Source organism: Arachis hypogaea, chromosome 13, assembly GCF_003086295.3.
Source record: "Arachis hypogaea cultivar Tifrunner chromosome 13, arahy.Tifrunner.gnm2.J5K5, whole genome shotgun sequence".
Taxonomy (NCBI): domain Eukaryota; kingdom Viridiplantae; phylum Streptophyta; class Magnoliopsida; order Fabales; family Fabaceae; genus Arachis; species Arachis hypogaea.
In genome coordinates this window covers 142,985,280-143,009,500 of record NC_092048.1, presented here as the reverse complement: position 1 = coordinate 143,009,500, position 24,221 = coordinate 142,985,280, and the positions used below count along the sequence as shown (strand labels likewise).

The 24,221-nt window shown below is 34.6% G+C and overlaps 2 protein-coding genes across 15 annotated transcripts; both read left to right on the top strand.

Annotated features, from left to right (window-relative positions):
* The first annotated feature begins 350 nt into the window (after window positions 1-350).
* LOC112792496 (uncharacterized) lies at window positions 351-14,206 on the top strand. Of its 11 annotated transcripts, none has more exons than XR_011870096.1 (11): window positions 351-887; window positions 7,752-7,931; window positions 8,108-8,209; window positions 9,331-9,562; window positions 9,660-9,763; window positions 12,164-12,503; window positions 12,630-12,863; window positions 12,939-13,153; window positions 13,257-13,349; window positions 13,424-13,525; window positions 13,655-14,206. XR_011870096.1 is itself a non-coding variant. In XM_072212928.1 (11 exons), the coding sequence occupies exons 2-6, from the start codon at window positions 7,922-7,924 to the stop codon at window positions 12,169-12,171; spliced, it is 456 nt and encodes a 151-aa protein (XP_072069029.1). In that variant the 5' UTR covers window positions 391-887; window positions 7,752-7,921; the 3' UTR covers window positions 12,172-12,503; window positions 12,630-12,863; window positions 12,939-13,153; window positions 13,257-13,349; window positions 13,424-13,525; window positions 13,655-14,206. The 11 variants fall into 11 exon arrangements, 8 of the variants coding, with proteins under 8 accessions (XP_072069029.1, XP_072069027.1, XP_072069024.1 ...); XR_011870097.1 differs by having other exon boundaries at window positions 13,424-13,546; XR_011870098.1 differs by having other exon boundaries at window positions 391-887; window positions 8,108-8,203.
* A 2,690-nt stretch (window positions 14,207-16,896) lies between these two features.
* LOC112792494 (RNA demethylase ALKBH10B) lies at window positions 16,897-23,312 on the top strand. Of its 4 annotated transcripts, none has more exons than XR_003197454.3 (9): window positions 16,939-18,424; window positions 19,204-19,329; window positions 20,072-20,169; window positions 20,293-20,410; window positions 21,081-21,203; window positions 21,340-21,452; window positions 21,545-21,699; window positions 21,968-22,097; window positions 22,329-23,312. XR_003197454.3 is itself a non-coding variant. In XM_025835759.3 (8 exons), exons 1-8 carry the CDS (start codon window positions 17,800-17,802, stop codon window positions 23,011-23,013), a joined length of 2,040 nt encoding a protein of 679 aa, XP_025691544.1. In that variant the 5' UTR covers window positions 16,897-17,799; the 3' UTR covers window positions 23,014-23,312. The 4 variants fall into 4 exon arrangements, 2 of the variants coding, with proteins under 2 accessions (XP_025691544.1, XP_025691543.1); XR_011870094.1 differs by having other exon boundaries at window positions 17,007-18,424; window positions 19,207-19,329; XM_025835759.3 differs by lacking the exon at window positions 21,968-22,097 and having other exon boundaries at window positions 16,897-18,424; window positions 19,207-19,329.
* The last annotated feature ends 909 nt before the right edge of the window (window positions 23,313-24,221 follow it).

Here is a 24,221-nt window from a genome sequence, read left to right as displayed (position 1 = left end):
TATATTACATCTATAACAATATATAAAGGAAATATGAGAGTTTGGTGTACAATTCTATCTTCCTATTTTATCCCTATATACTACTATAATGCAAAAGTGTTAAGTTATTCTTTGAACGTATACAAAAGTCATATTCTGTATAGTAGTTATTATATCCAAAACGATTACAAAAATCATATTATCTAGCCGTTTTTACTCTGTAGTAGTTATTTATTTATTTTTTAAGATTCTAATCTTTTTATTCTAAAAGTGTTGAACATTTTTAATTTATTTATAATGTAAATAGTAGCCTTTTATTTTATTTAATATCTAATAAATTTAGACTCTGAATTTCTTTTATTTTTTTTGCCATGGTTGAATTGACATAGTCTCATTTACTACAAGAAAAATGAGAGATTGCAATGAAAAATTGCCGGCATTTTTCCGAACCACCGCAAATTGATTGAGTAGCTGCGATTCTTGTAGTGTTATTTCTCCCCGTCAAAGACAGGTCAAGATAGTGGTGGTTTTGTGTATCCACCGCCACAAATAACACTTTGCTCAATTTGATTTCATATTTGAAATTGGGTGAAGTAAGGCCATTAATCCTCGTTTTCTTGCGAACCCAAAAGGGGGCAAAGGCACCAATCACCAGTTTCAAGACTCCTTGTCACCGTATACCTTCCGTTCATTAGCTGCAGCTGCTACATCCTTCCTCGTCACGGATCTGCTCAAGTTGCCGCATAGCTCTCGTGTGCGAAATGAAGGTGGAGAGGCAACGTACGTCCCTCCATCATGCACATCCCGGTGTCGTGGCGTGGCTTCCCAACCATCCCGGTGTCATCGTCCTCAACCTTCCCCCTTGCCCTGTTGTGCGCCACTCAAACGCTCCCTCTCCCCTCTTCCTGGTTCGCTTTTCCCCCGTTTTCCTGTTGTTCCAATTTCATCTTTTGTCTCTGTACGTTTGTTTCAATTTAATCATTTTGCTTGTTTATCGAATATCTTTGCACCAATTTTGTTTAATTTTGCTTGTTTCCAATTTGTTTGCTATTTTGGTTCGAACCCTAGTCTGGTGAAATTTTGCCCCAATTTTTGAACCTCCTGAGTCTTGATATTTGGATCAGTAGTGACTGATAATATTATCTGCCTTACTCTCCATCTCTCTTTCTGCATAATTTCTTCAGCTCAAGTCTCGTGAAAAATTCTTTGTTACTATGCAATCTGATCTTGGTATCTGTTTTTACTTTTTGTATTTGGCGATAAAGAATTTACTTTTTGCATGACTATGTGGTTGAATAAAGATAGTAGAATCCATTTCTATATTGCAAGAATATTGTGTATTCTATCAAATATATGAACAGAAAAGTAGTAACTTTGAAGCCCTTTTATATATGATTGTTGAAACACTTTGAACACGAATTAAATTGGGTGAAGTGTTACTGGTTCCTTTGGTCTTTTCAACATCCTTACATTGATTAAAATGTAAAAATATTTATGTTAATAATCAAAGAGCTTGTTTACGCTGAAGTTATTTGGGCTGTTATTTGATCATTAAAGATGGAATATAGTTCCTTATGATTTCTCTAAAACTTTCAAAGCTGGTTGTTCTACCCGACTACAACTTATTTTATTTGTCCATAATTTTCATTGTATTTGCCTTGTTTTTTATCTGTCATGGTTTTGAAAGTGAAATTGCATATTATTTCATATTGCTACTTGGAATTGTTGAAAAGGATGTTAAAAATTTGTTCCTATTTCTCTTTGGTGCCATTTTATGAAACATGTTCTTGGCATGCAATCAATGCTTACAGGAATACTTGTCCCATATGATGATTGACCTCATTTACTTCCTTCACCTTTTATTCCTTAAATTTACTATTGTAACTTGAAACTGATAACAATAAGTAGCTCTTTTTAGTCATGTATATCAATGCTTTTTAATTTATAGGATTTTTTTTAAGCTTTTTTATTTCTCTCCAAAACATTTTTTGCTGAAAACTCGTCTATAGTAGGAATCATTATAAACGTTACACTGTATTAGAGATATGGTGAATTGCTTATAACTTGATTGATGCATTGACAATGCTTTTTCAATCAAGTTATCTTGCTAAGAATCAAATGAGTGATCTTTTTCAGGGCTGGCAATTTATGCCTAATTCAATTAGAATATGTATGTAGTTGAAGTTTTAAATTTTCTTCTTTATGTTTAGTTGAGTATAATATTTTCTTTATTGCATTATCTTTGATTGATCTATCATTAGATTCGGTTCTTTCAATACTAATTCCTCTGTTTAAATGATTCTAAAAAGCAGTAATAGGGAGAGAGAAAATTTGTTGAAGATAAAGAATCTGGTTGAGCAATTGCCTCACAAGATTCCCTTATATGGAACCCTGTTAGAATTTTTTCTTCTCGCTATCTTGATTGAATAGCGAATGACCCTCCTTCCCCATGCCCAGGGGGCTATATTTATGTGTTCGAATGTGCATAATTATTTTGATGAACTAGTGCTGGAAATTATTCTAAATTAGTCATTGTCATAGTAGCAGCAGTGGTAATTCATCCAAGTATTATGGCATGCCATGTATTTACGATCGAAACTGTTACTTAAGGCAATCTAGTTTGTATACAATCTACCTAATGTTTGACTTTCTAAATTATTTTCTCTTTGCACTTCATAAAAGATCTTAACATTGTTGACTTACTCACTTTTTCCTTTATGAGTTGTTTACTTTGTACATGCAAGCTCGGTAGCTTACTAAGTTTGATGTTGATGTTGTGCATATTTGTTACTTGCTAGATGCATATAAGTAGCATGATTTTGACACAATCTTGCATACATATATGTTTCAATGGTAAAAGAAAAAATGAAATACATAATTAGTAGATGAGCTTATTATGGAACATTTGTTTCCGTTGCTCACTATTGAACTTTTATCTTTTATTTATTGCAATCATTGTCTATTACTTTTATCAATGATTACTATCTTTGCTATTGTTGTGAAATTTCATTTGCTCTTATTTCAATTCCCTAAATGATGTTCCTGAGCATCTTTCTTTTCCTGAACAAATGTTTATATAAATTATGAGGCTTTAATTAATACCAAGATGTAAGAATTTGGGTATAAATTTGTGACTCTGTTGTGTTTGTGTGTGCACCATACCATTGCTTTTCCTGAACAAATGTTTATATAAATTATGAGGCTTTAATTAATACCAATATGTAAGAATTTGGGTATAAATTTGTGACTCTGTTGTGTTTGTGTGTGCACCATACCATTGCTAGTCTTGCAGGCGTTCCTTTAATTTCCTCGTTATTTTGTCAAAGGCTTTTTGCCTTGTATTATCTGTGGGAATATAATCTTTTCATGTAATATTTTGGTCTGTGTTTCACTACTGTGTGAGTTTAAAAGGTTTCTAAAACATGAAAAAAATTTAAAAAAAAAAAGAAGAAATGTCTGCACTTAATGAATACTACTTTTTCTCAGAAAGTTGGAAAAAGCTTGACTCATTTAAGAGAGAAGTAAAAGGATTAAGATCATAATTCACAGCAAATTCTCAGAGTTAGACATATCACAAATATGTTTCATCTTTGACTGCCTGATAGAGATTCGGAAAATAGATTCTTTAAATAAAGCTTGCGGTTAATTGATATATATTTAACATAAATGTGACGTGGATAACTAATTTAGTCACTAATATTTTTATATCTAATTATAGTTGTTTACTTATTTTTTTTATTTATCCAACTATAATAATTTTTTTAAGTCTGTATTCTTTTTAAAGTTGGATTGTTTACTTATATTATGCTTTTGTCTTAAGTACTTTCTTAACTCTAACTTCTACTCCTCTTTTCTTATTTTTCTTTTTGTAAGGAAGGTTTTCTTTTCCATTTTAATTTTTTGGCTTTGGAATCAAATTTCTTTCTTTCAATAATTTTTTTTAAAAAGTGCAAAATTTTCTAATGAGTAAGCAACTTTCTCGAATAATTTGTGGGTTGCGTATTATCTTGGATGCTAGTAACTGTGTTTTTTGTTTTTCCTTTTAAGAGTTATTCTCCCAATTTATTTCAAATAGTATGACTATATCATAGTACACATTTTCATTTTTAATTAAGATTTATTATTAAGTTTTTCTGGTAGTCTGACTTTATTATTTGAATATTCGTTGTTCTATTATTTCATTAAATTAGATATTGATAAGAGTTGGATTTGAAAGTCACGAGATGGTACAGAATATAGGGACGGTTTGAACAGATTCTTGGATTTCACATTTGCCAATGCATCATAAGATGGGATGATACATTGTCCATGTCAGAAGTGTGGGTTCCGCCTTTTCCAAACTAGAGAAGATGCGTACGATCATTTGCTGATAAAACCTTTCCCTCTAGTTATACATTTTGGATACATCATGGTGAGAGACGCGTAAAAGAGAGCTTTACTGACAGTCAAGAAACAGAACCCAATAGAAACTTCGGTGCCTCAATGCTTGACATCTACACGAGGCATTCAACTTCCCAAGACTCCATGGCGATGAGAAGACTCAGAGAATGAACATGCTGGAGGGGATGTGGTGGAGTTGCCGTACTTATACAATGAACCTAGTCGCAAGGCTCACAATTTTCATGACCTATTCAATGATGGAGAGTAGGAGTTATACCCGGGATGTCCAAGATTCTCTAAGCTGTCTTTCTTGGTGAGGCTCTATCATATTAGGTTGCTAACAGACGCCATTGAGCATGCAAATATCCCAAGAAATATGCATGATGCCAAGAGGATCATCAGAAAGCTCGGTATTGCGTATGAGAAAATAAATGCATGTCCAAATGATTGCATGCTATACCAGGGTAGCGACCAAGAGCTGTCTAAATACAAATAATGTAGGCCATTGAAATGGAAGGAAAAGACTAAGAAGAACTCTAGAGTGAGGATCAACATGGTTGTTAAGAAGAATGGAAAATCGCAAGTGGTGAAAATTCTTTGTTACTTCCCCCTTGTTCCATGATTGCAGTGGTTATACATGTCTAGTAAGACAACCTTTGACATGTTGTGGCATAAGAGAGGTATTAACTCTGATGGTATGTATAGGCATCCAAGGGACGGCGAGGCATGAAAGGCATTTGATAGAAAATATTCTGAGTTCTCTGGCGATCCGCACAGTGTCTACTTAGCCTTAGCTAGTGATGGCTTAAACCCTTTTGGAAACATGAGCTCGAAGTACTCTATTTGGCCCGTGGTTTTTATTCCGTACAACATATCTCCTTGGATATGTATGAAACTCACCTCCTTTATCCTCCCCAAGATTATTCCTGGTCCTAAAATGCTTGGAAATGATATAGATGCCTACCTACGACCCTTGATCAATGAGTTGAAGCAGTTGTGGGTTGGTGCGGAAACGTACGATGCTAACGAGAAAAAACCTTCAAGATGTATGTTGTGTTTATGTGGACAATCAGCAATTTTCCAGGCTTGGTAACTTATCTGGGTGGAATACGTACGGTAGGAGAGCTTGTCTTGCGTGCAATTTGGATACTGAGACTAACCGGCTCACACACAGTCAGAAATGGTATTTCATGCGTTATCGTTGCTTTCTGAATCTTAACCACAAATATAGAAAAGACCAGGATAGATTTAATGGAAGGATAGAGGATAGAGGTCCACCTGTCAAATTCTCTGGTGGAGACATTATGAGACATTTAAAAGATGTGCATGTCCAACTTGGCAAGGTGCACTCGGTTGATGGGACAAGGACACGTGGACAGCAAACTGCCGTGCAAGACGAGTCTCCTTGGAAGAAAAGGAGTATATTCTTTGAACTCCTATATTGGGAGAACAATAGACTGCATCACAATCTTGATGTGATTTACATAGAGAAGAATGTGTGTAACAACATAGCTTTCACCATACTGAACGAGAAAGGTAAATCTAAAGACCACCTTAAAACTCGAAAAGACTTCCAGTTGATGAGAATCAAGCATGATTTGTGGCCATAGGAAGATGGAAAGTACCCATTCGCCGTCTCTACTATGTCCAATCTACAAAAGGATGTCTTTCTAAGAACTATCAAGAATGTGGTCTTCCAGATGGGTATTCTAGCAACATTTCTCGCTGTGTTGACTTACAACAGCGCAAGTTGTCAGGATTGAAAAGTCACGACTGTCACATTCTAATGGAACATTTACTGTCAATTGCGTTAAAGAATCCATTGCCTGCCCCTGTGTCTTCTGTCCTGGCGGATTTATCATCCTTTTTTCGCTGAATATGCAGCAAATCCGTAGACCCTCAATAACTTCCTCTTCTTAAGGATCATGTGGTCCATATTCTGTGCCGCATGAAGATGATTTTTCCTCTTTCTTTCTTCACAATCATGGTTCACTTGACTATGCATCTGGTCGAGGAGGTGCACCTTGGTGGCCCAGTACATTATCGGTGGATGTACCCAATTGAAAAGTAATTATCAAACAAATTTGTGTGTTTTTTTATTCCAGTAACCTACACATACTAAGTCACGTGTTATATTCTCAAAGGTATCTATGTCGTCTCAAGCAGTACGTGCGTAATAAATCACAACTAGATGGCTCAATTGTAGAGGGATACTTATCTGAGGAGATTCTCATATTCTGTTCAAGATACCTATATAATGTCAAGAGTAGGATTAATCGACCAATGCGTGTTGACGATCGACCGAGTGAACCTATGCCTAGTGAAAGTGCAACCATGTTCCTAGAGGTTGGAAAGGTTGTGGGGGCTGCTTCTTTTTACACTCTCACACCAACTGAAAAATTTCAAGCTCATCGTCACGTATTGGTCAATTGCCCGATTTTCGAAAAATTCCTATAGTAAGTGCATATGGAATTATGGAATAGGAAAATGATTTTGCTAGAGTAAGTTCATATGATTAATCCATTTACATATTCGTTGGTGTCCTGTCATTTGTATCCCAAACTGATGAAACACGTAATTGTTTCCTGCTAGGTTCCATTAGGAAGCACCAAACATTCGAACGAATTACAATGGCTTGCATGTGGCCTCAATATTCAAGTTAACGGCTTTACATCTTACAACGTAAATGGATTTAAGTTTAGAACCATGTTGCGAGAAGAAGGGTTGAAAATCCAAAATACCGGAGTTTACGTCACTTCTAACACTAGGAGTTGAATTACAGTGGTCAATTCATAGTCATCTTGTTTAGATGTATATGGGCAAACACCACCTTTGGTAGAGGCATAAAACAAGACTTTTTGGGACACACAGTGGTCAATTTCTCTCTTTCGATTCATACCGGTGATCGAGAAGATGACAAACGGTACATTCTTGCATCTGAGGCTCGCTTTGTAGTAGTCTATGTGAGGCCAAGAGATTTGTTTGACATGGGTGAAGACAATAAATACTGTGAGGATGAACTTTTCTCCCCAACCGAGTTTGTCGTTGAGAAGGGACGATGATTTAAAAGAACCCACCACTGATGCCATCGATACTTGCGAAGAGGCTGCTGATTTATAGATGTATTTAGTTACCAATATAGGACATGTACACTATTACTCTATTTATAGTCTAGATAAGAGTTAGACACTTGCAATATTATTAATTAGCAACTAGCATATAATAGAAATTAGAACATGAAAATACTTGAATTATATTACTCATAAGTGACAATTGATCCACCTGGAAAGTGATATTAAAACTTTATTTTATCTTGAAGTTATTTAATTTGTCATTTATTTAACCTACTGTACCTGGAGTTTTATATTGACTGACATGATCGGACTTATCAGGGAAATTGGAAGAGAGGGACCTCTTTCTTTGCGGCTCTAGCATCTCGTTTTGCAAGGTGATGGAATAGGCATCTCTGTTCTCTTTGCTGAAGCACACAATATCATTCACAAGAGATTTTTGGTTTAACAAGTTGCCTATTAACTCATGGCTGGATGTATTCTCAGCACACATGCACATAGGTAATGCTATTAGTATAGTAATTGGAGAAATTAGGACGGTACGATCTCATAGTCTGACTAGAAAAAGGGGTCTTTTACTTTTTCGAACTGCCAAAATCATTTTAGTGGTTTTATTATCTTGTAAACAAAAGAGATAGCCAAAGGTCTTACATTATTTGAGACTTTTAACATTGTAGAAATTGATTCAATTCGGAACAAAGTACCGCAAGAAATTTGGCTTTGGGTTCATAACAAGCACAGACATATTTCTTTCATACCAAATACTAGAAGAGGTGAAGGTAAAATCTAAATTTATGGACCAAGTGTATGAATTATGAAGATTTTGATGACTGAGTCTTCTAAAAATTCATCATGATACCACAACTGGCTTTCGTCTATATTTTCCAACTCAAATTTACAAAAAAACTGAAACAAATACGTTTTTAGTGACTGTCTTATTCCTACTAATTCAATTCAAGAACAATGAGGATCCCCTCACCTGCTGATCTTTTTCTATAAGAGAAAAGTGCTTTAGATCCTCAGTAGTTTAGCAAAGCCAAATTATGAAATTTCCTTTTTATATTCAATTATTACTAATACTGTAATCTCAAATTAGTCTTAGGATCCTCTTTTTAGAATATGGTTTGACTGAGTAGTTTAACTAGAAGTAATTGTGTATAAAGTAGGGTATTTGAAATCTATCTCGTAAAATCCTCTCTATCTTGTACTCTTGTGATTCATCAATGTACTTTACTTTCTGTCTCCAGTTCCAACAAATAGTTTTTCCTACATGTGAAAATCTACTACTTTTGTTGATCTGATACACATATCACATGCTCTTGATTTAATTTGTATGGATTTTCAGCTCATACTTTTCATTTTTGTAATATAAACAAAAGAAGTGGACATAGGAAAACCGAAGAAACATAATGGACTATAGAGATTTCCATACCCGATAACACAAATGGCATACTTTGAAATCCATAGCTCACTATTGTAATTTATTGGTAGTGAATGTATTAGTCCTTACCTTTGAAGCTTTGAACTGCATATCAAATTTTGCTATCTTTAAACTGTAATTTAGTCCATATCAAATTATACTTTCTCTTTATTAGTTACTTGCACTTTAGAGAATAATTCCTCTATAGCCTCCTAATTTCTTGTTTTGTGATTTAACTACATCCCAAGACCTTGAAGGATGGATTCCATCTCACTTAGGCAGAAAAAATGATTTTGTCCTAATGTGGCAAAGAGAAAGTAGAAATAAAAACGGGGAGGGCAGCGGGAGAAGGGGAGAGAGAGGAGTATGATTTTTCCATATTATATAATTGTTAACTAATAACGAGTTGGTCAATTTTTGTTATGGTTTTTTTATGCACTTTATTATTTAATTAGTCACCATGGTTTGATTGGTTTCCAGTTGGCATAGTCTTTAGTTGCCCCAAAGCTTGAAATGTTGCTGATTCTGAATGGAAAGTGCCTCTTGATTAGTTGTGTTGATGACTTCTAGCTTCCAATTATTACACTACTTCAGACTGCACTTTCTTATATTGTGCAAGCACGCTATGATAAAAGTTTTATTGTTGAACTTGAAATTGCATCTCGGGAGGAATTCATTCTTATAGAAAGACGTCTTACACGACTTTGGGAACGTAAGCCAAACAAGATGTCTATAGTGTTAAGCTTAACCATGTTTTTTTGTATAATTTGTAATACCTTGGACTTGATTGGCTATAATATATCTTTCAGGTTTAGCTCGGCATAAGATTCAAGAGACTCCAAAAGAAACAGAAGAGATAGTTCAAAATTTAATGCAAGACGAAGACCTGGTGCCAGCCGATAGTTCTGATGAGGTTGTTTCTATTGAACACAATGCTTCCATGCTAACTTTTGACCTAAATAAAACACCAGAAGAGAATGAGATCTTTTGATTCATGTTGTTTGTTTGATATTTTGACTTGGGTTTTAGATTCCAGTTGTTTGGGCTTTAATTTGATCTTATTACATACCTTTGAGTTCTGACGGACCTTGTTTGAACTTGTTTCCTGAAAAATTGGGACTAAAATGAACTCAGTGACTGATGTGACGTTATATTTGGATGTTGAATTTGATGAAGTAGCAATGAACTTATTGGATGACTTGAGTTACCTTAGTTAGTATTGTGTAACTTGGAATGGTTTTGAGACATGATTCGAATGAATCCAAGGTTTTTATATTTTTAACTTTTTTTCTATATATGTAGTTATGATATAAAGAATATAAATATATGTCCCCAAATAGTGAAACTTCTTAAAGAATTGTTGTCTAATGTCTATTGTTATGACTACTACATCGTTGAGATAACATTGATTAATTAAAAGACATGTATAGATTTTGGATACGGTATAGAATACAGATTTATCATTACGTATAGAATTTTTAACCTTAAAAGCATAATTTAAATTAATGATTTAATTTATTTTGCTCCAAATTATTATAGTCGCATTATTATACCTTTATCATTAATTATGTTACTCAGTTTATTAAAAAATTAACTGTTTAAAATCGGTAATTTTAAGCAAAAAAGTTAATGTATTCATATTAGTTTTAAATTAAATAATTATAAATAAAAGCACTCTTATTATGTTAAAGTTTTAAAGCATATATAAACGTGCTTGTCCTTTATTTAAATAACTCTAATGTTATTAATTTAATGACAATGTAATATTATATTTTAATTTTGATAAGGTGATTTGTTATTATAATTATAATAATAATCATAATAATAATATAATATTATTATTTTGTTCTGGTGTTTTTTTATTATAATTATTTGTATTCTTTTATCCTGTTGCTTCGATTTATTGTTTTTATTATTATTATTATTGTTGTTGTTATTATTTTTATTATAATTTTTTTATGCTAACATACTACTACCTGATGAGGACTCCTGATATATCACTCATTCACTATTACTCATTCACTATTCAAATCACATAACCTACCGCCACTACATAATCCTTATTACTCTCATTACTATTAAACCCTTCATAGTTCAACCCCTCCATCCATTGCCGTCGACCCTGGTTTTCTTCTCCATGTCGTGCTCAGAGCTGTGGCGTTGCAGTACTCGTCGTCGTTCCCAAGTCAGTATCCATTGTCGTCGTCATCGGTTGCAAGAAGACGTCTCTGTCCCCGCGGCGAGCCTTGTCCTTGAGCCCCTTCTCTCTCTGTCCGAGGCCCCGTCCTTCTTCTCTCACCGTCAAAACCATTCCTTCCACTGATGGTAAGCACCACTGGTTCATCCTGTGTGGTTGCTGATTTGTTTAGAGAAAGTGAGGCCATTAATGGTTGATAGTTACATGCATGGTTCTTTTGATCTTGTTAGCTGAGTTAATTTGTTGAGGGAGTTCTGAGTTGGGGTTTATGGTATTTTTGAATGCGTTTTTAAGTGAGTTAATGTTGTATTCTGGAGTAAGATTTGTTAGGTACGCTAATATTGTTGCCGATTATTGTTTTAAAAAGTTCTTATCTTAGAATTTTGTTGCTGATGTGATGATTATGGTTGCTTCTTAATGAGATTAATGAGAAAGTTGGAATCAGCAAATCTAATCTTTTAGCTTCAACATTCTATTGTTCTCTCCTTATATATATATATAATTGATTAATTTAGTTTTCTTTTTCATGTCACTGCTTCAATTTTTTCCCATCCCTCCAATAGTGCAGTTTCTTTAGGTTAAATTGTCACATCAGCATGTTTGTAAAGATTATTTGAAAAAGGCTTAATGTTTTGACTGGGTGGAAAGGGATCAGAATCTGGTTTCTATGTCTTTTATTTTCTTGTCTAGTATGATTGTGGATTTCTATTTTTCAAATGTTGAGAACTATGTAAAGCATGATGGTTTTGAGTATTCTTAATATTGTTGCTACTATTTTCTCTTAATTTGACTTTGTTACCTATTAATTGTTATTCGTGGTGGTGTGTTGAGGTTGAACAACTCTACTTGCATTATGATCTTGAAGGCTGCTACTATCTTTTGCCTTGAACCTGTTGCTGATTCAAAGATTTCATGTTTCTCTATATTTTGGTTTGGATTTATTGTTGTGCTGATAAATATAAAATTTTGTAGATATAGTTTGCACTTATATATTAAGTTTTGCTATAGTGCTGATATTTTTTGGCAGTCAAGATTTTTTATTTTATGTATGGATTCATTTTTATATGAGAAAAAAAATTCATATGCTTGTTTCTATATATTATGATCCGAATGCAGTATATTAAGATGCTCAGGATAGGTCATTACATGAAGATATCCAAGTTAGACACAACATATCAGCAATTTCAAGTAGGATCTGCTGCGGCTTCATCATCCCATCAAGTGGATTGCCTAATTCTCCCGTCCAACAGTAATTGTGCCTCCGCAGCCTCATCTTTACACCCCTTTCGTCCGCCTTGTAGCGAACCACTGCCTGCTCCACAGACTTGCACGAATGGTGTTCAAAACTCGGAGCTGGGCGTTGAAAACCTAGACCCAGAGGCAGATGAGGTAGATTCTTTTGAGCAACACGTTGATAACTTGTTTGCTGCATCGGAAGCTCAGAAGCGCAAGGGATGTAAGACCACTGAATTTTAGGATGTTAAAACAATTTGTATACAAGAATTTAACGGTTAAATTTTTTTATGATTTCATTGCATCTTAGCCATAATGGTTACTCACACAGACTAACTATGATTTACAGAATCTAATGGCACAATCAAATAAGTTCATTTGAGTGTGAAGGAAGCTATGAAGCCACCTAACAGTAGAAAGATCGTACTCAGGTTCAATGAGAACCTGTAACCAGTTGGAGATGAAGCTAGTGAACTGATCGGCGTTCTCGGATTGCTAGGATCTGACTACACCAAATTTCCAATTTGCGAGGAAGACTGGAGAAAGGTTCGCTCTAAGGACAAGATCTATAAGGAATGTGAAGGTAAAAACTTATATTGTTGTAGAATTCAGGAATCTTAATTTGACACCTACTCACAATTTAATTTTACTATTGCAGGAAATGTTTCATTTTAATGAAGATAGTGGAGGATTCATCCAGCGTACAATATTAAAAATGTTAGGGAGCGCTTCGAAGGAAACGAGGAACAAATTATACCATGATTATTAGACTCACAACTGATTATTGAACAAAATATTGAAGGCCGCCCACCGAGAATTACTGCGGATCATTGGAGATGGTACATTGATTATTGCAATAGTGAAGACACAAAGGTAATATATTTTTAATTCATAACAAAAAAAAAAAGTCTATTTATGGTATATTGAGTTAGTAAAAAATGGTGTCTAGTAACTCTTACTTTTAATGGCATGATAGGAGAAGTGTGGGAAAAATGCTGTGAATCGATTGAATCAGCTATACACTTACACTGGCGGATCGAAAAGCTTGGCAAGGCTCGGAGAAGAAGAGGTAATTTACGTTTGACTCACTTTTTGAACCATATCTTTGTCTACATATTCACTTTTTAAACTATATTATTACAGTCAGAACGACAAGGGAGGAGAGTTAGTAGAGGAGAGTTGTGGACCTTAACACACAAAAGACCTAATGGCTCCTATCTCCATGATGCAGCTCGGGCTATTGGTGTAAGTAATGTGTTGAGAATCGTAAGTTGTTTCTCGTATGTTTTATTTTTTTAAATTGTGTTGAAAGTCTATGCCGTTAGCAACTAGCTAATAATTGCTTATGTTCGTTTATCTATGTGTGTGGGAAAGAATTGCGGAGATTGAGCAACATGATGAATCCTCTAGATTGTTGTCTCATAATAATTTGCTTGCTCAAGCTCTCGGAAAGTAGCACTTGGGTAGATTGCTTGGCATGGGTTTCAGACCAACTTATAGTCAAGTCTTCGGTACGAATTCCCATCAGCCGAGCAATAGAGCTCAAAGAGAGGAGACCCAAAGGGTGCTGCTTGAACTACAAGTAGAGCTGGTGGCCGAGAAATTAATAAGGAAGGCAGTGGAAGATGAAGTAGCAGCCGAGAAGACAAAAAGTAGGCAGTGGAGGATGAAGTAGCAGTTGGGAAGATAAAGATGCAGGCGATGGAGAGTGCTCTGAGATGTCTAATTCAAGGGTAAGGTGGGAAGCTGCCACCAGACGTCGCTGCATAGATGAATTCATTGAAGGGATAGAGTGGAAAGTAAATCTTAGAATCGGAATTTTTTTTAAATATACACTTTTTTGTTGTTGACTATGCAACTCTTAGTAAGGAATACACTTTATTGATATTTGGATAAATATATGAATTTGCGTTATAGTTTTGCTAATGCTGTTCATCGATCAATTTATTTTTTCAGATACAAAATAATTAAGATTTGTAATATTAAAAAATTCAAAAAATAACAAAAAAAAACAAAAAATAATACCTAGTACATTCAAATTAAAAAAAGTGTTGATTGCAGGTGCAAAAAACATTATTTTTGTGGCCATTTAACCAGACAAATAACGGTAGTTGCGAAATGGATGAAAATAAATTTAAAATACTGAATATTAGATAGCGGCGGTTAGATTATATATGAAAAAAAAAGCAACACCTTAAATAATAGCAGTTCATGATCGTCGGTAAAGTGTCGTCGAATTCAAGGTTGGTCAAATAGCGGCGGTTTTAAACTGCCGCAAAATCAACCATCACTATTTCTTGATTTTGCTGCGGTTGCGGTTGTGGAACTGCTAGTATGTCGTTTTGCGGCGGTTTAAAACCGCAAATCCATAAAAACCGCCGCAAATTCCCGGTTTCCTTGTAGTGCCATTGTATGATTTGCAATTTTAATTTCTGTTGTAATGAGTATTGGACATTTCTTATTTTGATAGTAACATTTTATTTTGTTTAATACCTAATAAATTAAACGGAAAATGGGAGTTTGGTGTCCAATTCTTTCTTTTCATTTTATTCCTACTACTATAATCTAAAACAACATGTGCAGTTACTCGGTAAAATTATACAAAAATCACGTTCTGCAGCACAGCAGTTCCTGAATCCTTTTTCTTCCTATATCTATATATAAAAATCCAAGCTGTGTAATAATCCTAAGCCCATAACCTCCATCAAAATTTTTATATTCTCTTCAATATTATGATGCATTCAAACCATTCATCCTTGAACAACATTTGTTATTTTTAGTAGCGACTTTGTGTACTCTTCCGGTCGTCGCCCTTCGCCTCCTCTTAACAGCTTGCTTCTACTTGATTGTTCAGAAACATCATATGCATCGCATGTAGCTTCCTTTCTTGTGCCACTGCCTCATTAGAATTTGTTTGTGCCTTTGCACTGTAGGTTTTACACAGTAAATAAACACGTGAAAAGAACCTCTGAAAAAGGTGATGGATATTTTTTATTTATGTTTTTCTATTTAATTTATATGGTTAATAATAACATTTTATTTCATTTAAAACCTAATAAATTTAGACCCTAATTTTCAAAAATTCTCTTTAACATCGTTGAATTGAAACATTCTCATTGTATAATTACCAACTTTAATTTGTGTGATAGAGTATACAAAAAATAGGATCTTTATTCATCATGAAGAGATTTTATATGGATAAGTCACATCCATTAAGCACTCAAATGATCGTAAGGTATTTAGATGTGAAAAATGATCAATTCCGTCCTAAAGAAGAAAATAAAGATATTATTGGTCCTGAAATACCATATTTCAGTGCCATTGGAACACTGATGTATCTTACTAATAATACATGACCTGATATATCATTCGCTATGAATTTACTAGCAATGTATAATTTCTCTCCAACCAAAAAATATTGGAATGGAATCAAACAAATCTTTCGATATTTTCATGGAATAGTTGATATGGGGTTGTTTTATCCATATGAATCCAAGTCATAATTAGTCGACTATGCAGATGTAGGATACTTGTTTGATCCACACAAAGGAAGATCTCAAATAGGATATATATTCACATATGGTGATACAGCTATATCATGGAGGTTCACGAAACAGACGATAGCAGCAGCCTCCTCTAATTATGCTGAAATACTGGCATACATGAAGCAAGTCGCGAGTGTTTTTGGCTCAGGAATTTTATCCAATATATTCTGTCATCATATGGACTGATTGATCATAAAATAGCTCAAACTATTCTGTTTGAAGATAATACAGCATGTATTGCTCAACTTAAGGGTGGATACATCAAAAGTAATAGAACAAAGCATATTTATTCCAAATTCTTCATGATCTTCAAAATCAAGGAACAATTGATATCCAACAGATCCGTTCAAGTGATAATCTAACAAATTTATTTACAAAATCTCTTCTAAAATCCTTCTTTGAAAGATTGGTTCATCAGATTGGGATACGCTGATTTCGAGATATTAAATAATGTCAACAAGAGAGGGATGCTGTACTCTTTTTTTTCTTGGTTAAGTTTTTTTCCTATTGAGTTTTTCTTAACAAGGTTTTTAACGAGACAGTCATCATTATAAAGGATATTATACTATTTTTCTTTCATTAAAGTTTTTTTTCCCATTAAATTTTTCTTTAGTAAGATTTTAATGAAATATAATCCTAAGTGGACATCCAAATAGGACTCTTGTGATAAAAATGGATATATGAATGCCCATTTATTATGGGTGACTCAAATTCTCAAAAATGAATTGCATTAAAGAAATTTGAAAATATGAGCGTAGTATGTATATAAATAAAGGCCTCTAACATCACATAAATAGCAACAATAATAAATACCTCTCTCTCTTTTATATATATGTTGCTACATATATTAATAAATATATATAAATAATTTTTATTATATTGAAATAATAATATTAGCAAATATAATATTAGATTATTCCATTTATATATTTATTTTATTTTATATTTATTTTCACTTATTTATTTATTTATTTATTTTGCAACAATATTAAAATTATGAAGGACTTATTGGTTAAAAAACTGTCAAATAAAAAGAAAGAAAAGTGTACCTTGCTTAAGGAACAAAATATGTTATTCAGAGTTACCAAACACATGAAAGGTCAATCGATGACCAAAGAGAGAGACAAAATTGAAACGACATATTTGAGCAAGAAAAATACAAACTAAACAAAAGTATATAACGAATTTGTGTCTGAATTCAACACAGCGAGCAGATTGTAAAATAGAAGAAAAGAAAGCAGTAACACACAAAATCTGTTTTCCAGTGTTGCCCCTCTACCCTCAAATGACGAAAATCCCCACGTTTTCTTCCAGAATATTCTCCCCAAAATCCAAATTCAGCACCCACCACCAGAGTCTCAGATGCAAAAGACCAACAAACAAAAATTAGAAATAGAAATATGAGAGAGAGAAAGTGTGTGTTGTTTGTTGTTTTGAGTTGTGACTTGTGAATGTGTGAGCCACCATTTAGGACCATACATACATACACATACATAGTAACAATACACATACACATGCGTGCTGAATAAGCCATTCCCCGTAATTCCAAAATTCTACATTTAACCCTAGATCTTCATCTTCAAGCTCCTCCCTTTGCGTCACTCTAACTCAACAAACTCCCTCACTCTCAATTCCCTCCATTGATAGATCTCTCTAATTTAACATTTTTTGTTGCCACGCCGATCTTGTAGATTTCCACAACAAAACCCATTTTCCGAAATTCAATTCTTTTAATCCTTTTTTTCACCTGAATAATCATTGTTGGGGCGGTCTTGTTTCTAACCAAGTTTGCTGCTTTTCGCTTTCTTCGTTCTGAATTCTGCATTTTATTTAGTGGGGTCCTCTTGAATTGCGCTTTTTTTGTGCGATAAAAACTGATTGTTTATTTTATTTTTTATTTTTTTACCTAGATCTAGTTTGTGTTAGGGTTATGCTCTATATTTGGTAGTAGTGTATCGTTGATATTGAGTTCTCATGGCAATGCCATCGGGAAATGTGGTAGCACAGGACAAAATGCAGTTTCCTAGTGGTGGTGGTGGTGGTGCCGGTGCCGGCAGTGGCAGTGCTGGCGGTGAGATCCACTACCGCCAGCAATGGTTTGTTGACGAGAGGGATAGCCTTATTGGCTGGCTGCGAAGCGAATTCGCAGCTGCCAATGCGATCATAGACTCCCTTTGTCACCATTTACGTATAGTTGGTGACCCTGGAGAGTATGATATGGTCGTTGGTGCCATTCAGCAAAGGAGGTGTAATTGGAATCAGGTGCTGCTTATGCAGCAATACTTTTCGGTCTCTGAAGTGGTTTATGCGCTGCAGCAAGTGGCGTGGAGGAGGCAGCAGAGGTATGTGGAGCCGGTTAAAGTGGGTGCAAAGGAAGTTAGGAAATCTGGTCCAGGGTACAGGCATGGGCAGAGGTTTGAGTCTGCAAAGGAAGGTTTTAATGCTAGTGTAGAGTCTTATAGTCATGAGGCAAATATCGCAATTACCGGAGCCCCCGAGAAAGGGACTCCATTAACTGAAAAGGGTGAAGAACTTAAATCTGCTGGTAAGGTTGGAAAGATAGATGATAAGAGTTTAGCATCCACTGAGGAGAAGAAAGGTAAATGGCGGATCAATCGGTCATTGTCTATTATGATAAACCATGATGAATTTGATATTTGAGTGAATAATGCTATTGCAGCTTTTTATATTCATTATAATCCAACAATAACAACATTGCCAAGGTCTCTTGTTTGAAACATGTAATGATAAAGACATTGGTGAATCCTGGTAAACTAATTAACTTGACGCCGCATAATATTGAATACTCGATCACATCACTGTGATTAGAAATAAGTAGTTTTATTCACTTTTGCTTCTTTCAGTGCACGTGTTTGGCCCTTGAGATACTCCCATGCAGTTATATATACGTAGTAGATGTGTCAGCTCTGTTTTGGGCTATTTTTTAGTTAGTTCAGTGGTGGAAATAATCAGATCAATTGTGCATGTGTTAACAATCAACTTGGGTACGTGGGAAGTTAGGGAGATATTTATAATAGACATTACTATGAGGCTAGGTATTAGTGAGATGTAGCTTTGTATATTGGATACTGAAATTTCAATACTAGGTATTGAATGTTAACATTGAAGGTGTCTATTCCTTTTGGTTGTTCCTTGTGACACTCTGCCCCCATTGCTTAATCAATGACAATGTAATGGAGGATAAGTTAACAATGGAATAAAGTTTATGTTTGATAATGATAGCAATACTTTTTTTTTTCTCTCTCTTTTTTGGGGTACAAATAGTTTAATGTTTAAATAGAATTTTTTATAAGAGCTTATACGGATGAATTCTATTTTTATGCAGTCTATAACTTTTTGCTCCCTTGATTGCTTTAGCAGATGCTATAGCAAAGAATCAGACCGAGGGCAACTTGAAGGGCTCAGGGAGCTCACAAGGATCCCTGCCAAATTCGGATTCTGAAGCTGTGGTCGTAAATGATGGACTTGCATCAAATTATAAAGGTTTCCTTTTTGTTGATTGTGATTTAAGTGTGAGTCTGTGTGTGTGTGTGTGTGTGTTCATGTGAGTATAGGGGGTTGTTGCCAACCCCAAACCCTACACCTTCATATATAAATGTAGGAGATTTTAGCCTAAACCCCAAATCCTTATATGGAGGAACTGCTAACTTTCACATCATTATATGAAGGTTACCAAGCTTCACATTTTGTTGCTAATTTTCTTTTTTGTTCATTACTACACGTCAAACTTTTATCTCACTTAATTACTTTTCACTTTTGGTTTCTCCCACGCGCTTCTTTGTAGTTTCTACCATCAGTTAAGTAGAAAAAATTGTCTTTGCAAATTTTATACCCTTGTTATTTATGTGTGTCTAGCATCACTTTTTTAAGTGAAGAATGTATCTTTTACCCAAAATAAAGTGTGAATTTACTTGTGTAGTAAAGCAACCTGTTAAAATTATGCTAAATTTGTGCATAAATTTGAGGAACTGAGAAAATAAAGCTCAGACTTTGTGCTGTTTTGTCTCTTTCAATTGCATCCATTTTACCTGTAATTTTGTGTGCTAAATAAAATAAATGTGTGCAGTTGATTCCCTGCTTGCATAAGAACAGACCAGAATATTGTCACGTCACTCACGTTTATAGGACCAGAGTCAGCTTATGAACATATTACACTGTCAAAGTTTTGTTTAATGTTTTGATTCCATTTAATTTTTAAATTAGTTGTTGTCCATTATGTTTTCAGGGAATGAGTCACTTTCTATCCAAAATCAGAATCAGAGTCAAAGTCTTTCAACATTAGCAAAAACTTTTGTTGGCAATGAAATGTTTGATGGGACGATGGTAGGGTCCTTTAATATTTTTTCAATTATTTGGATATGTACATGCCTTCTCATAATTTTCCCCTAACTTTTTGTCTTTTATATTCTATTTCTAAGGTCTGCCATTTTAATTTTTCAATTGTAGGTGAATGTGGCTGATGGACTAAAGTTGTATGAAGAGTTATTTGATGGCACTGAAGTTTCAAAACTTGTTTCACTGGTCAATGATCTAAGGATTTCGGGAAAAAGAGGACATTTTCAAGGTAATTGAACTAAGTATGCTCTATATTCACACATAGAGGATTCTTCACTACCTTTTATTTTCCATGATCGATGACAATTGCATACAATACATGGAATGCTCAAAGCCCATTTTCTTCAAGTTAGAGTCTTCTTAAGGGGCAATTGACTTGGATACCATTTTCCTGTATCTGTTTCATCTTGGTAGTTGAATATTCATGAGCAATGAAGTAAAAATAGCTCCTGTCACTTTTGCTTGGTACCTAAAAAATGTAGAGTAGTACATGAGTAATTATCGTAATATAAAATTTCCAACTTTTCTAATATTCATCTCTATGCCTAAGAACTTAGGTTGTGGTCTTAATTCTAATTTTCTTTTCTGATAGTTTCCACAATTATCACTATGTTTGTAATGGTAAAAATATATTAAAGAGGCATGATAAGACATTATAAAACATATGAATTTGGAAATAAAATTCACTAAGGACAAATCAGATTAAGAGAGAAAGGGAAAAAAAGGAATACAATACTATTAGTGGGTCTTATCTATTCTTGAGATTTGCATATAGTTTGGTGCTCAAACTGATAACTTTGAGCTTTTGATACATATTTTGCAGATTAATTAAGGAAAATTTTTTATTATTTTTTAAATGTTTGTGGTATTGAATATTGCTAAATATTTTTCACAAGCAGGGAGTCAGACATTTGTGGTTTCAAGGAGGCCCATGAAAGGGCATGGAAGGGAGATGATTCAGTTGGGTGTTCCTGTTGTTGATGCACCTCTAGAAGGAGAGAATATGACCGGAGCCTCAAGAGGCATGTTATAACGATTTTTTTTTTATACTAATCATTCTTATAGTTTACTCATCTTTCTTATTTTCAGCCATGATATTTTTCTTTTACCCCACTTGTAATAAATGATTGATTAAGTTCCACAAATTGAATCTGGCAGAAAAGAATGTAGAACCTATCCCTTCCTTGTTTCGAGAAATTATTGAGCGGATGGTTGCCTCACAAGTTATGACTGTGAAGCCTGATGCTTGTGTTGTGGATTTCTTTAATGAGGTTGATTCATGCACTGTTCCATTTTCTTTTTGTCTGGGTTTTATATTGGCGTCAGGTTTGCTAAGATAACCTGGTATTGCTACTGTTTATAGGGTGATCATTCACAGCCCTACAATTGGCCGCACTGGTTTGGAAGGCCCGTTCATGTTCTCTTCCTTACAGAATGTGAAATCACTTTTGGGAGAGTGATCACCACGGATCATCCTGGGGATTATAGGGGCACTCTCAAGCTTTCTCTTTCCCCTGGGTAATATTTCTTATCCTTGTCTGTTTGTATGATAATGCCTATGGTATTTGCAATTTAATGTCATAGTTTTTGGGAAGAGTTTCATCATTAGCCTTAAGAAGCCAATCAGGTTGTGCAATTTCAAATGAGAATTGCCTATACAGGCTATACTATAAACTTTATCGGTTGTATAGGCTATGGTTAATACTTTAGACTTTGTTCAGTCCATTGTAGATAGATTTAGTTCATTGCCTTTCTCAGATTCTCTTTTTTTGTTTTGTTTTGTCAGTGGCAGATTTGTTTTGTGATTGCTTGATTTACAATTAGAAGCCTGCCAACTGTTTATTACAAGGAGTCCTCCTCTTTACTGAATGAGCTTTCTGTAGAACCTTTGTGATTCAGTTCCGTGGAAGTTAATGGTTTGTCTGTTAAATTATTAGAGATGATTAGGGCTTGCTGGCCTGATTTTAATTGTTATTTAGTGTTAGATTTGGCTCTTGCAGTATAATTGGGTGCAGATTCAATATGTGTGTGTCGGAGATGAGAGGAAATCATATAGGCGACTTTGTTTCAATGTTTACTTGCTCCAAATTTTGTCTTCCTTTACTAAGATTTGATACATTGAAACGTGATTTAATACTTTGCTATAGGTCATTTCTGGCTATGCAAGGGAAATGCACTGATTTTGCCAAATATGCTATTCCTTCTTTCCGTAAACAACGCATCCTTGTTACTTTCATCAAGTCCCAACCGCGAAGGTCCCCCCCTTCCGACGCCCAGCGTCTTGCTTCGCCAGCAGTATCTTCTCATTGGGGTCCACCGCCAAGCCGATCCCCTAACCACATGCGTCATCATGTAGGTCCTAAGCATTATCCTGCAGGCCAGACAACTGGAGTTCTGCCAGCTCCACCCATCCGTCCGCAAATTCCGCCACCGAATGGTATGCAGCCGCTGTTTGTGGCTGCTCCAGTTGTCTCTGCCATGCCATTTCCTGCACCGGTACCAATTGCACCAGCTTCCACAGGATGGACAGCAGCCCCTCCAAGGCATCCCACTCCTCGAATCCCTGCGCCTGGCACAGGAGTCTTCCTCCCTCCACCCGGGTCAGGTAATCCTCCTCCACAAGTACTTGGTGCTTTGACCGAAGTGAACCCAGGTTCGGAAACTCCAACCACTTATGAAAAGGAAAATGGGAATTCTAATCATAACAACACAACTTCACCGAAAGGGAAAGTGCAGAGGCAGGAGTGCAATGGGCATGTGAATGGAACTGAAGAAGAAAAAGCTGTAGAGACAGAGCAAGATAGCAATGACAAAACTGTGGAAAGCCAATGAAGTCAGGCGTATCTGCAGGCTATATAGAGAGAGCGAGAGTGAGAGAGGAAAAGCTTATCAAAGGTAAAAGGGTAGGCTGCGAACTTAACTTGAGTTTGAAGCAAATGTAAAGCGCGGCGACAAAGTACTGCAAAGCAAGCAATGGAGATAAGGGAAGGAGGAAGAACATTTTTTGTTCTCTTTTGATACATCCTTTCTTTGCTCTATTCCTTCCTTTTGTTTTTTGTTTCTTTGTTTACTTACTATATTATTAATTAACTCTTACATTGCAGTAAGGAAAACACCATTCTTATTTTTAACTTTTCCTATCTATATTTTTCTTAATGCATCTTGCTATTTAATTTATTTGTTGATGTTACCTTCTATGGATGTAAATTGCATGTTTGAGATCCGAAAACCCTTCTATGACTTGGACAAATTACAGGTAAGATTTTGGAAACCTTTCTCTTGGAATCAAAGTAATTAGAAGATACAGGGGTTTATGTGGGAATAAGATGAGTGTAGAACCAACCCAATGAATGCATTAAAAAAAAAAGAACCAACTCAATGATATTTATAGTCTTGGTTCAGTTACTCTTAATTAGAATGCTTGAGAGTTGAGAGCTTCGATTTTGGAGCTTTTTTTCTGTTTTAATTTGTTGTTTAAAAGTTGAATTCTGAATAGTTTTTAATGGTTTCCTTACTTTTAGATAAAAGTTTATTAAGGTCAACATAATTGAGAAGGAACTATATTTTTTTACTTTTGAACAATATGCGTTTTTGACATCATTTAAAAAAAAGTTCAAAGTTTTTTAAAAATATATGACTTTTTCTTTTCGATAAGTTATTCTATCATTTTTCTAAAATAATTGACTTCAAAACAAAAAAATTTACTTTCATTCTTGGCTCTGTGAAAATATTTTTTTTTGTTAAAAATATTGGCCTTTCACTACCATTTTAAAACAAATCACATATTGTATATATTCCTTCCAGTTATTTTTTTTATCATTTTACCACTCTATTTTTATTATTAAATTTGTATTTAATTGTGTGGTATGAAATCTCAGTTTTAATTTTTTTTTTCACATGTGATTTTATTTTTATATAACTTGTTATTATTTTTATAATTAGTTATAACAAGTTCTTAACCCCAATAGAGGAGGAGGCTAATAGGAGTAAAAAATAAAAAAATAAAAAAAACAATAAAATATATATTAACACACATTTTA